Genomic DNA, 12,806 nt, shown 5'->3' with positions numbered 1-12,806 from the left:
TCAAACATGGCCTCGCTTAAAAAAAAATAAAAAAAATGGCTGCCCTCAGTAAACCTGCTGGCATTTATCTCTTCAATGACTTCACTCCCTTTCTGTCTTCCCCTGTGTAGAGAACACCGATGAACCCATGGAGGAGGGAGCAAAGGAAGAAAAGGTTGAAAAGCCAGTGGCTGAGGCTAACAGCCCAGACGAGGAGGTGGGGAACGAGAAAACAGAAGGAGAGAAGGCCAAGAAGGAGGAGGAGCAGGTAGAAGAAAAGATCTCTGATGAGAAAGAAAAGAAAGCTGAGGGGGCGGAAAAGAAAAATGAAGCAAAGAAGAAGACGGATGATGAGAAAGGGCCTTCTGTCGCCAAAGACAAGGTGGTTGAAAAGGACACGAAAGACACAGGGAGCCCAAAAAGTCAAATGGAAGAAAAAAAGCAGAAAGAGGCGAAGGAGCAGAAAGATAAGGAGCCGGCCAAGAAAACCCCAATCAGCAGTTTCTTTGGTGAGGAGAAATTTGCATTGCTCTGTGCTTGCATTAAAAATGTCTCCCAAAAAAAAAAAAAAAAGTGCTGCGCTTTTATCTGTGCGAGAAGACAGTACATTTCTGCCCGTCATCAAACCCTTGCTCACCTTTTTCTGTTTCTTTTTCTGCCTTTATTAGCTCCCAGGAAAGCAGCAGTTAAGACAGAGAAACCAGAGAAGAACGAAGGAGAGAAAAAGACGAGTGCTGAGAGGAAGAGCTCCGAGGAGGAACAGAAAGACGCAAAAGGGTGAGAGGAGTTGTGACTGGAAGTTGCATCCAGCTCAGGTTTGTTTGGTCGGCTGCTATGCTGCAGAATCTGCAAATAAGCTATGTGAAGTAGATAATTTATACACATTAGGTTTCTATTGATTGAACTTCTGTTTCCATTAGATGCATAAAATTCACAGTTCAGCTGAAATCAGGACAATTTGAAGTTCCTGTGTAACACAACAGAGTTGTCATTTATTCAATTTTATTTTTGTGATCTTCATCTTGCTGAAGGAGTCTTTAGTCAATAATACATTTTAGGAAAATGGTAAACAGTAATGCCAGTGTAATGCACAATGCACTCTTACCATGTGATGCAAGTGGTTCCTACACCTGGAAGAGTTTGGCTTTCAGGATTTTTCAGAAATAGAAACAGGGCACCAGCTCATTTGCTAAATATTGTCCGGTTGTCTGTTGACCTCCATTCATCCATCCTTTCATAGTTAGTCTAATTATTCAAAATCATCTTTTCGTCCATTTGTTGTTCATTCAATTATTCAAAGTCGGATTTTCGTCCACTCATCCTCTACTATCCATCATACGTCCAGCAATCTGATTGTCCCTCAACTCCCTTCTCTCCGCTGTCCATCTAATTGTCGACCATCAGTCATCCATCTAATAGTTTACCCTCCATTTGACCATTTTCCATCTGATCGTCCAGCGTTTCTTTATCTGTCATCCATCTGGATTGTCCCCCATCATCTGACATGGATCTGTCCTCCTGTTCTTTCATCTAATCATTTCCTTTCTATCACGATTTTTGCATATTTGGTATTAAACAGCTGAACTCTGTGGACATATCTGCTGTAAATACAAAGTGAACTTTTATATTTATTGTTTAAAAGTAGTGTATAGAACGCTGAATCTTTATAGAAACAGCATTTTTATTTAAAAAATGTTGGAACTGTTGACTTCTCTCTTTTCCTTTGCCCCTATTTTCCCTTGGAGACATTTTCCAAGGTACTGACTGTTTATGAACTAACACCCCAACCTCTCTGCAGCTACACAAAAACCTGATGCACAGTTTGTCCTGATAACTTCCAGTCTGTTCTTTGTTCCCAGTCATTTCAGCTGCAGTAGTTCTTCTCTTAAACAGTGGGCAGTCTTCCCCTCTCATTGTCTCTGTCTGCTGGTGGATTCCTTTTCCTGAGCTCATTTGTGGAAATGAGATATCGAACAGTCTCTGTGTCTTCAAGTTGCTTCTAATTATTTGGTTTGAAATCACAACTTTTCCCTACACCAGAGCCACTGTCTGTGATTCTGTTGGCCATATATTTGGAATTAGGAAAATAAATTTGCTCAATGGGAACAAGCCAATTTTGAAAACTCAAATTTTTGGATAAGATGTTTTGGCTCTAGGATGAGGTGGTTCTTCAGCTCTATCGAAATGAGTGTATTTCGCAAAACTGCAATGGATCAACAGGTGGATTACAACTATGAAGTTTTCAATGGGGTTCAGTGCAGCGGGCTCTTCATTTTTTCCAGAGCTGTACATATTTTCTTTAACACAAACATGAGGCAAGTTTGGATTAAAAACCTAAAGCATATTCCTTGTACAATTTAAGAAAAGAGCCAGATAACTTGACATTTACTAAGACTAATTAAATGTTATTTAAAATGTCTAAACTCTGCAGTTTAAACAGATTCTCCTGCTTTAACATTCAAGTAGCTCTCATGCCAGATGCACCTGTAAAATCTACCTGTTAAGAGATTCAGGAGGAACTGAAAGTCTCATTAATGTCAACTTCATAGTTTTACACACAGCTAATTAGGATCAGCTGGTTCATAATAATTCGCAGATAAAAAAAAAAAACACAACTTTATGTGTGAAGTGCGAAATGCTTCAGCCTAGCAGGTGAAGAAGAGACTTAATTACTTTCAGATTTGATTACCTGTACAGTTAATGATCATTATCATTAACCTGACAGCGTTGTAGCTCAACTAAGAGCTGGTATCTGCATGTTTTAACATAATTACTGACCGGTGCTGGAGTTCATTATTAAAAACGAAGCAATAATTTAATATCCTTGGATATCGGCCACCAATGAAGCTTTTATCTCTTCTGAAGTGTTGTCAAACTATCATTTTAATCAGTAACTCCTTAGATTGTGACACACATGTTCATTTAACAGATAATTAAACTGCTGAAGAAAATCCAACTTTAAATTTATCCAAAATTGTGTCCCTGTACTGACATGAAAGTAATATACATGCATGAAATTTGAATGAGTATGTCAGAAATATTTTAATTGAAATTTGTTTTCCTGTTTGTGGAATTTATCCATCATCACACCCTTTGTCAAAAGTAAATGTAGACTCTTCGGAAAAGAAAAAAGAAATATTATTTGGAGTTCAGTACTCATCAGATAATGATTGAAAGATGCTGAACATAGACTGGAAATTCAGTCTATGTCAGAAAGGAGATTATTACATTATAAATATATTATTTAACAGTGAATACTGTCTTCGTTGGTCATTTATAGTTAATTGAGGGCAGGTTAGGATGCATAAAATAACCTAAAATGTCACCAAATCGCACTATTTAATCCCAGTTTTTTTGGAAATCAGTGCTACTACTTAAATTGATAGTATCCTTGCAATCTTTCATGAACTTTCTTTTTATTTTTATGGTCAGTTGTCATAATGTTACATTAAACACCTTTTACTCCAATTAGTTTGATTAACCAGAGAGAGAAAATCAGCATTTTATAAAAATTTTAACTGGCATGGCAGACCTTACAGGAAGATTGCAAATTGGTTTCTTGTGGTGAAAGTGTCTCCAGGGAGAACTAACTAAAGAGTCTGAGTCTTTTTTTTGTGATGGAACAACATGCTAATTAGGTAACACCTCAAAACAAGGATATGAGTCTCTGATTTGGTTCACTGGTTTATTAGGAATTTGATAACATGTCCAATTTATACTAGAAGAAATCCAGGTTTCTCACTTTAGCTACCTTCTTCTGTAAGTCAGGCTGCATTCATTAGAAATGTTTCTAATCAGAAGTTTGACTAATTTGAATGTTTTGGCCGAAAACTTTTATTTCTAATTACAATAATTTCACTTTTCATCTTTCAGATGGTCAGTAAGATGAAAAATGTACTTTTCTTTAACGCATGATCTGCTTAACAAAACATATATAAATAAAAATAAATAATAATTATCATAATCTTGGCCCTTTGAAAATACATGACTATATGGAGTGATTTGCACAGTATCTTACAGCGATCAGGCCCGATCTCCAACCTGAACTTCCACCAGAACTGCTGGAAGTCCACTTCCAGCAGTTTAATCTTCATTTCTATAGATTGAAGTCGTTGTATAATACTGCTAATATCCCTGGGGTCGGCCGGAGGCATTTTTCCCTTGTTCAACTTGGAGATGAAGAAAAGTAAGGTAGAAATAAAAGTAAGAAAAAATCCCCCAGTCCTTAGATTTGAAGTAATCCAGTTATGATGTCGAAAATGTAAATATAACTATAAAAACTATCACTTTAAAAATAACTCACAGGCAAAAAGTTATCAGTAAGGACGAGAGAGAGCAGGATAAGCTGTTCCTCCTTCAGCTGCCACAGCAGAGATGTGATTGATTGATTGATTTGCAGGATTTTCTGGCTTTAGCTAAAAGTTACTTTTTTAGAGTCTGTCTCTGTAATTTGCGACATCCAAAGCAACACAACAGCGTAATACTTTATTAGAAACGACGCGTCTTAGCAAACAAACTAATTATAGGAATTATGTCCAATTATCTATCCTTTTTTACTTGAAACATGTTTACTATTGCAAAATGTGTTTCAAATTTTTAACTCTAATTTGAACTACTGCACAAAGCTGAGACAAAAAAATCATAAAATTGAATCTTCAGGTGCTTTATATGCAAGGAAAAGTCCTTTAAAACTACTGTGACGTTTTGACTACTTGTTGAAAGCCCTATGAAGCTAAAAGCTAAAATAAGCTATAAGCTAAAACTCATAAAATTCATCCTGTGTATATACTGTAGCTCTCCAAGTCCTATATCTGTTCAATTTTCCCTGACATGGAGACCAACCGTGTGAAAAACAGATATTCTTCCTTTTTCTTAAATTAAGACAAAAAAAAATCAATTTGGAAGTAAATCAATATTTGTATTTAGGAGCACTGCTCTTAATGGTAACATCTATGTATTTGCCTTCAGGGAAACTCTAGGTGTGATGCGATTACCTGTGCCATCAGCCACTTTTAATTACTGCAAAGCAAGTAATTAAACAACAAACAAACAAACAAACAAACAGTTAAGGCTGTGTATAAATTGTAGATGCCTGCATAATGCAACTAAAGGTGGCTGCAGCTGCTCTAAGAGAAACGTCATGGGGATAAACTAATCTACAGAAAACAAAATGAAGGCTTTTTATATCCTTTCTATGATGTTTCAGCCAGAAGGTGCTGTAATGCTGTTATTATTTTAACCTTTCCATGTAAAGTAAGCCAGAAGAAGCAGCAACAGCGTATAATTTATTTGTCTGTTCGAGGTCATAGTATCTATTCCAGCCACAAACTATTTTTAGTTTTGGAAGGGAGCAAAGGCATTTCATCTGCATAACTATTTATTTTTCATTGCTGCGCTGCGTGCAGCAGTGAAAGAGTGATGGGAGAAATGCATGCAAAATAAATTTCACAGCTGTAGTTTCCATTTCATCATGAATTCATGCCATACTGTGTGAAAATAACTTTTTAAGGGAGTTCAAAGAGTGTGTTTTGCAATTAATTAAAGTTTTAAAATCTGTGCATAGGCTTTTCTTTTTTTTATTTGATTCATTTCAAAAGTCGTATTCTAGAAATGTTTGATATCCTCCAAAACTCTCTTCATCTTAAAGTCGTCAGATCTTGCTTGACTGGCTTTCCTTAAACAGCACCAGTTTTTAATTTATTTATTTATTTTTTGTTTTTATCTGGAACAATAACAAGAAGTCACTATTTAAAACATTTATTACATCTTTCCAATGATTTCAAGTCAGATTTATTTAAATTTCCTCAATTCAAATGAAAACAATACTTAATTTGTTTTGTTTGGGCGATAAGAAGCTTCAGATATTTACTATATATATAATATAACTATTTTTATGTTCCTAGATGAAACTGAATAGAAAAGGGGAACTCACCTTTACAGTTGCTGCTCTTATTTTGAAGGACAACTTCTCTTTCCAAATAAGAAATGCGAAAATTGCAGAAACCGTAGAGGTGCTTCTAACACAGCTTCACATTTCAGTTGATTTTCAAAAATGTAATTAGTTTTTTTCACTGCATTTTCTTATATAGTTTTTCTATTTTTTTCTTGTTTATTCTGGTTGTTTCCTAATTTAGTTTTGTATAATTTTTTAAATATTAATTTATTACTGGGGGCTGGTTTGGTACGACGATGATTAATTAATGCTGGACTGATATTTAATTGTTCCTGTTTGTTTTTTTTGTTGTTTTTTTTCAGTGAATCAACCTCAGGAGAGACGAACTACGATCCTTCCAGACCAAACTACCATCCGGTGGACCACGCCTGCTGGAAACGAGGCCAAAAGTAAGCAAAGCCTGGTTGTTTGTGGTTTTTTTTGCAGGTGCATCCTTGTCTTGTTTAGTATTAACGGGTAATCATAAATATCACGCTCAGAGCTCCTGCAGGATGTTAAGCAACCCTAGAAAAATAGGTTTAGCTAAAAGCTATTTATCCCAGACTGTGAGATCATATTGCATTAAATAATAAATACAAAAACAAATGAGAAGAGGCAAAACATGCAGGAAAGTTGGGGCTAAATCTCAAAATAAAGCCTATATGTTTATACTGTGTATTTATTTAACAACTCTGCTAATTCACTCACCAGACTGATTTTTTTTTTCTTCCTAAGGACACAGCTGTCCCAACATTTGTCCTCCTTGCCCTCGTTTGATAACCTCAAATCAAAGCTTATCCTCCTGCTGCGCTAATTGCCGGTTGTTCCCAATATCCGAGTCAGCTAAATGTCGTGCATGTAAAAAAGAAAAGCTGTCATTGCTGCGGCTTTGCAGGCTAACTGCATCCTCATCTTTCTCCAGAGTGCCGTACTTGGCAGTGGCTCGCACCTTTGAGAAAATTGAAGAGGACTCTGGCAGGTAGGAGCTCCATGTGGAGGGAAAAACGGCAAGCAGCGTTGGAGGAAAAATGATTGCAACCCTTTTTTTCTCTCTCTCTCTGTCTCTCTTTCTCTCACACATTTCAGACAGCCAACTGGGATTTTTTTGGAATAACAGAATGAGAAGGGAGAAACTCTGATCATTTAATTTTGTTAGCTTGGGGCATACAGAGTGGAAGAAATGTTGAAATTGATCTGCAGCTGGTTTAAAAAACTTTGGTAATCAGTTCAGAGAGGCAAAAATACAAATACTTCTGACAAAGAAATTCTTTCTGCAATCTGAATCAGACATACAGTGAGAAGTTTAAGTATACTCTTAATGGTCATTAATCTTATTATCGAAAGCTTTAGAAATAATTGGTTTAAGCTGACTTGTTTCATGGTGATATAATCATACAACATAAAACAATTTTAATTAAAAAAAAATTGGACAGGTCTGCATTTCCATTGATCATATAATTGCGCATTTTGACATTTCCAAAATTTGCTTAAAGAAACACTACAAACTTGAAAAAAAAATTTGATTTTCAGTAACATGTTTTGGCTCTAGAATGTAGTGGTTCTTTGTCAGTATTGTGTGTATAAACTGACAAAAATATGTGAAGTTGTAGAAAATTAATAGTTCAAATGACTTATTAAAAACCAAAAAATTAACGACATTCATCTCCAGTAACGAGTGCTCCTAGAAGTCCTTCAACAGTCTCAGAGGAATATTTGAAACCAGAGACTTTCTGCTATACATCTTGATTCCTATTTCTCCTTAAAGGATATTGGATAACAATTGCCCCTTACTATGACTTCCTATCTAAAACTGATGTCTACTGTTTCACAAACGAGCTCCTGATATGTCTGGCCGGGTCCCATTAAGGATTAAAACCGCCCAGACAAATCTCATTTCCTTCTCCTCAGTATTTACAGGATGGGCTTGAAATTAATTTAAGTCGTCCTCCTTGTCTATCCCCTTTGTCATTGTGTAGGCTGAGAAACATCGAGACGCTGTCGAACCTGCTCCGCTCGGTGCTGCTGCTCTCTCCAGGTAAAGGCTACTTCATCATGGCTGTAATGGTGAGACTGACGCTGCTGTGCAGGCAGCTGGCTGCCAGCCACTCCATCAAGCGGAGGGCGGTGAAGCCAGGTTGCACATAAAAGCGCCGGCATTGTTAGTCTGCGTGTGAGTGAGTACGTTTACAGGAATCCCAGGCGTACCTGTGGGATTCCTGTAAAGACTATGCTGATATGTTGCTGCTTTTTAGTTTGAGTTTTTCTGAATGTGGTTCAGTACTTCCGCCTTGTTGACGTCTGAGCTCTTGGCTTGTGTCCGCCTCGTTCTGTGTTCGGGGTTCTGGTTTATGAATGTGTTTTCTTGTCTGCACTCCCACTGTGTGTTTATGTTTGAGTAGTGGAGTCTGAGTGTGTGTTTTAGGGATGAAATGATTAATTGTGATGAATAGATTATTGAAATGATCATCAACACTGCAAAAACACAAAATGTTATCAAGTATTTTTTGTCTAGTTTCCAGTGCAAATATCTTAATACATTGAGTTAAGAAAAAACTATCTTAGACTTTTTAATCAAAATTAAGGAAGTACTGACTTGGAACAAGTCTGAAATTATGAAATACAGCAAGAAAGCTGCTGAGTTGGCAGCAGTGGGATAACTTTTGTGAACTGCAAACGTGCAGACATGACCTGGTGGGCCGGTTTGTCAGTCAAACCTCTCTAATGGGAGAGCAGAAAAGGACAGCAGCTGATTTTCAAACCTTTTTTTGAGGTAGATAAGATCAGTGGATAAGATCGGCTTAACATGCAAGTATCGACCGATCACCGAACTCCTGAAATTAAGGAAATCAGAGCCGATTGATCGGTGCATCTCTAAAAATAATCTTTAGTTGGCTTGTTTCTGCTTCAGTTCATGAATGTTCTCTTCTGTTTTTCTGTTTGTCTGAGCTTAACACACACACACTCACTCCTTTTCCTAGACGACCTGCTGTGCTGTGTGTACTTGTGTCTGAACCAGCTCGGCCCCGCCTACCTTGGGATGGAGCTCGGCGTCGGGGAGACGGTTCTGATGAAAGCCGTCGCTCAAGCAACCGGTAACAAACACAAGTGAAGGCTTGTGCATTCGCCGCCTCAGCTCTGCTCATCAGCCAGAGAGCCGGCCGCCGCTCACTGTCTCGCTCTCGTTACTAGGGCGACATTTGGACAAAATTAAAGCGGAGGCGCAGGAGAAAGGAGATTTGGGCCTCGTGGCCGAGAGTTCCCGTAGCAACCAGCGTACCATGTTCCAGCCGGCCAGTCTGACAGCAGGAGGCGTGTTTAAGAAATTGAAGGAAATTGCCAGCATGAGTGGGAACTCGGTGAGCCACAGAATAACATTTTCATTAGACGAGAACAAGCAGGAGGAATATATTGTCTGCCTCTTTGAATTAGCCCCAAGAAAAGAAAAGGGAAAAGATGTTAATGCAGTTGTGCAATGAACAAGAAATTACAGAGCCTTGCAAAAGCATTTATGCTGTTTAATCCATCATCTAGAACTGGAAGGAGTCACAAGTGCAAACACAACAAGAGCACCTGATGTCGTCCACCTAAGCTGGCAGGCTGAGATTTAGTCATAGAAGCAGCACAACAGGTACCTCTGGAGGAGCTGCAGAGAGCAACAGCTCTGGTGGAATCTGCTGTTTGGAACATGTGTTGCTTATGCACTCATTAGTCATAAGGAGAAAAAAAACAGAACTTTTCAGCTAACATTGAAAAAGATTGTGTGCCAGAAATGTAGCATTGCACATCACCTTGGACTCTCGTGGTGGTGGCAGTGTCATGCTGTGGGCACGCTTTCTTGTAGCTGGAAAATGGAAGCTTGTCAGATATGATGTTGAACTGGGTTCAGTTCAGTTCCTTTAAAGCGTCTCTTTAAGGAACAGGAGCTTTTTAAAGAGACAGAGGCCCAATTTCAAGGCGTTAAATTGCTAAGTCAAATTTCTTTTAAGCTATGAAATATTTACATATATACAGTATTGAAGATAACATAGTTACTTGAATATGCTGTAAAATGAAACTAAGTGCCTGGAAAATTCATAATTACTCCCATTTATTTTACAGATCTTGGAAACCGAGAAACATTCTCTTTTAATTTTACAATTTTGCATCAATTATAGCACCTATAATGTTGATAAAATCCATTGAATCTTGTGCTAATATGACAAAAAGTGAAAAGTTCTGGAGTTTAAAATGTTTTTCAAGGCTCTGTGGTTTCTGCCAGTTAGTTTTAGGCCAGATAAAGGAAAAAGAAGGACATTAAAGTAAATGTGCATTGAACTGGAAATGACTAGCTTGTGTAATTCAAACAGTAGAGGTCTGTGAGTAAGTTGTCACCTGGCAGGAATCTCTTCTGTGCAATTAGTTCATTTTTCCTGCTTTGAACATGCATTTTCTACTCTGTGGTAACCTCGCTCTTTTTTTAATTTTATTTCTTTTTTCATATTTTCCTGCATTCTATCTCCTCTCGCTCTTCTTCTGTGAATCTCAATTTCCTCCCGCCCGCCTCAGGCCATGAATAAGAAAATCGACATCATCAAAGGCCTCTTTGTGGCGTGCCGCTTCTCCGAAGCCCGCTACATAGTCAGGTAAAATAAGACTCTCCCACACGTGCACACTCACACGCTCAGCTGCTTGTGTGACCATAGGCATCTGCATGTTTGTAGACCCAGATATACCACAGACCTCCCTGTGTGTTTCACTGTGTAGCGCTTATCACGTACAGCAGGTGGGGGGAAGAAGTAGAAAGGCATCTGTGATGCGTGGTGTTGACGTTTTGGTTGTGACGGGCAGGTCCCTGGCTGGGAAGCTGAGGATTGGCCTCGCTGAGCAGAGTGTCCTCTCCGCCCTGAGCCAGGCCGTCTGCTTGACCCCGCCTGGACAAGGTAAACATCTTCTGTTGGCTCTTATCTTGCCTGCTTTTTACAGCAGGCGTTTCTAAACTGCTTTCAGTTTAGGCACCTGGACCTTTAAAAGATATTGTGTCTTATCAAATATTAAACGTAATGGGAGTGTAAGAGCTGATACCAACAGTCTGAACTGAGGACTTTTCAAAATGGAGTTCATTTTTTATTCACCACAACTCAAGTTCAGACAGGTGCCATCTAGAAATGCAGACGATTTAAATATTTTCCAAACTCGTCCTTCAGTCTGTCCATCTATCCACCCTAGAGATGGGAAGATTTAGGCACTTTGTGATTTGAATTTAATTAATTAAATTCTTCTGAGTTTCTCAATATCGGGTTTGAAAGTAGCATTAAAAGTCACCTATTATGCGTCATTTAACAAGTTAGGACAGGTCTATTTGCTAAATAAAACATGTTCATTGCAATATTTTGCACTATCTCCCATTCTCTCAGTTCAATGACCACCTTTCTGCTCACCATTCATCCATTTTTCTGTCCCTTCTCCATCTATTAGTTCTACGTTGTCTGTTTGTTCTTCATTTTCCATTCATAAGTCTCTTTTCTCTCATTGTTGGCCCACCTTAATACAATGCCCTGTCCATCGTCTGTCCATCCACTGATTTTCCATTACTGTTTTATCATTTGTCTCTCCTTCCGTCCATTTCTTTGTCTAGTACCAACCTGTCCCTCCGTCTGTTGTTTTTCTACGACTTTAAAGGTTTTAAACTGAACCCGTTGTTCTTACGTTGGGTCTGGTTCAGATATACCGTGCTTTTATTCCAGCAGATTAAAGATCAGGATGATCTAGTCCTGAAGTGACAACTCTAGAGGCTGATTGAAGTTGGTACAGAAAAGCCGTGACATGGTGCTTTAACACAATGCCAAATCAGAAGCCAATTTGAGCCTTTTGTTGTTTCATAATTTGTGGGACCTACAGATAAGACCTGACTGTTGACCAAACGGCTACAAATGCCCAGAGTTGTTTAGTATTATATCAATCAGAGTGATAGGTATTTTGTTTACCTAAATACAAAGAAAGAATCAATCAGAGTCACATCACTTTGTCTGTTGGATGTCTGGTAAATAGTCTGGTGTGACGGTGGTTCAGTCGTTGGGTAGAAAATCGATCTGCAGCACTGCAGTGTGGGCTCGGTAACTTTTAACTTTTCTCTAGTATGATTATATGTGAGAGTAAGAAGTTACAACTCACTTAGAGTGCACATATGGAGCAGAAGGTGTTTCATGAGTGTGAATGGGTGAGCGAGAAACACTGCAGCACTTTGTTCAACCTAGATGAGTTAGAAAAGTTGCTAAACTTGTGGACTGATTACACGCCCCTATAAATCTAGAGGGAAAAAATGGAGAGCAGGTTAATGTAATGTCTGTCGTGTTTTAAAATTGTAGCAAAAAGTTAAGAAGTTTGCTGCAAAATAAAACTGACTCCTTTGCAAAAGCCTTCATACCGCTTGAATTTCTAAATTACGAAATTGCCATTCAGTTGTAGCTCTGGAAACAGGAAAAGCAGGAAGTGGACTTTATAGCAAGGCAGTCTGGGTAAATCTGAACCAAAACCAGCGCGCAAGTCTAGCGCTGGAGGGGGCAATAACTCGTGATCGTCTACCAAAGACAAAAGAGAAATCTTGCAACTGCTCAAATCTAATGCCGCTTCATTTTTGTTTACATTTTGTAAAGGAGGAAGTTGCGCTCAGGGTCTTCTTGCTGGTGCAGCGCCATCACAGGCGAGGAGGAGGACAGGTTTTTCAATTAGTTTAGTTTCTTGACACAGTGCAGTGTAAAAGAGAACTGTAGCAGCTGAAAATGTAACAAATGTTCCAACTTTGCAACTTCAAACAGAGTCTACCAGACTTTCAGGTGGGAAAACACAATTAACTTACCCATAGCTTGCATATTCCCAATAAAAATGTCTTTCTTTCCTTCCATTTTGAAAATATGTG

The 12,806-nt window shown here is 38.4% G+C and overlaps 1 protein-coding gene across 1 annotated transcript in view; it reads left to right on the top strand.

Moving 5' to 3' along the window:
* lig1 (ligase I, DNA, ATP-dependent) overlaps window positions 1-12,806 on the top strand; it is a 71,351-nt gene that overhangs the window by 15,180 nt on the left and 43,365 nt on the right. Inside the window, exons 6-14 of the mRNA XM_032566364.1 lie at window positions 111-488; window positions 648-756; window positions 6,235-6,321; window positions 6,834-6,890; window positions 7,888-7,946; window positions 8,890-9,003; window positions 9,101-9,267; window positions 10,457-10,533; window positions 10,739-10,830. Of these exons, the coding sequence (XP_032422255.1) occupies window positions 111-488; window positions 648-756; window positions 6,235-6,321; window positions 6,834-6,890; window positions 7,888-7,946; window positions 8,890-9,003; window positions 9,101-9,267; window positions 10,457-10,533; window positions 10,739-10,830 (1,140 nt within the window). The remainder of the gene's footprint in view (window positions 1-110; window positions 489-647; window positions 757-6,234; window positions 6,322-6,833; window positions 6,891-7,887; window positions 7,947-8,889; window positions 9,004-9,100; window positions 9,268-10,456; window positions 10,534-10,738; window positions 10,831-12,806) is intronic.

This window comes from Xiphophorus hellerii, chromosome 6 (assembly GCF_003331165.1).
Source record: "Xiphophorus hellerii strain 12219 chromosome 6, Xiphophorus_hellerii-4.1, whole genome shotgun sequence".
Lineage (NCBI taxonomy): Eukaryota > Metazoa > Chordata > Actinopteri > Cyprinodontiformes > Poeciliidae > Xiphophorus > Xiphophorus hellerii.
This window is presented reverse-complemented; position numbering and strand designations above follow the sequence as displayed.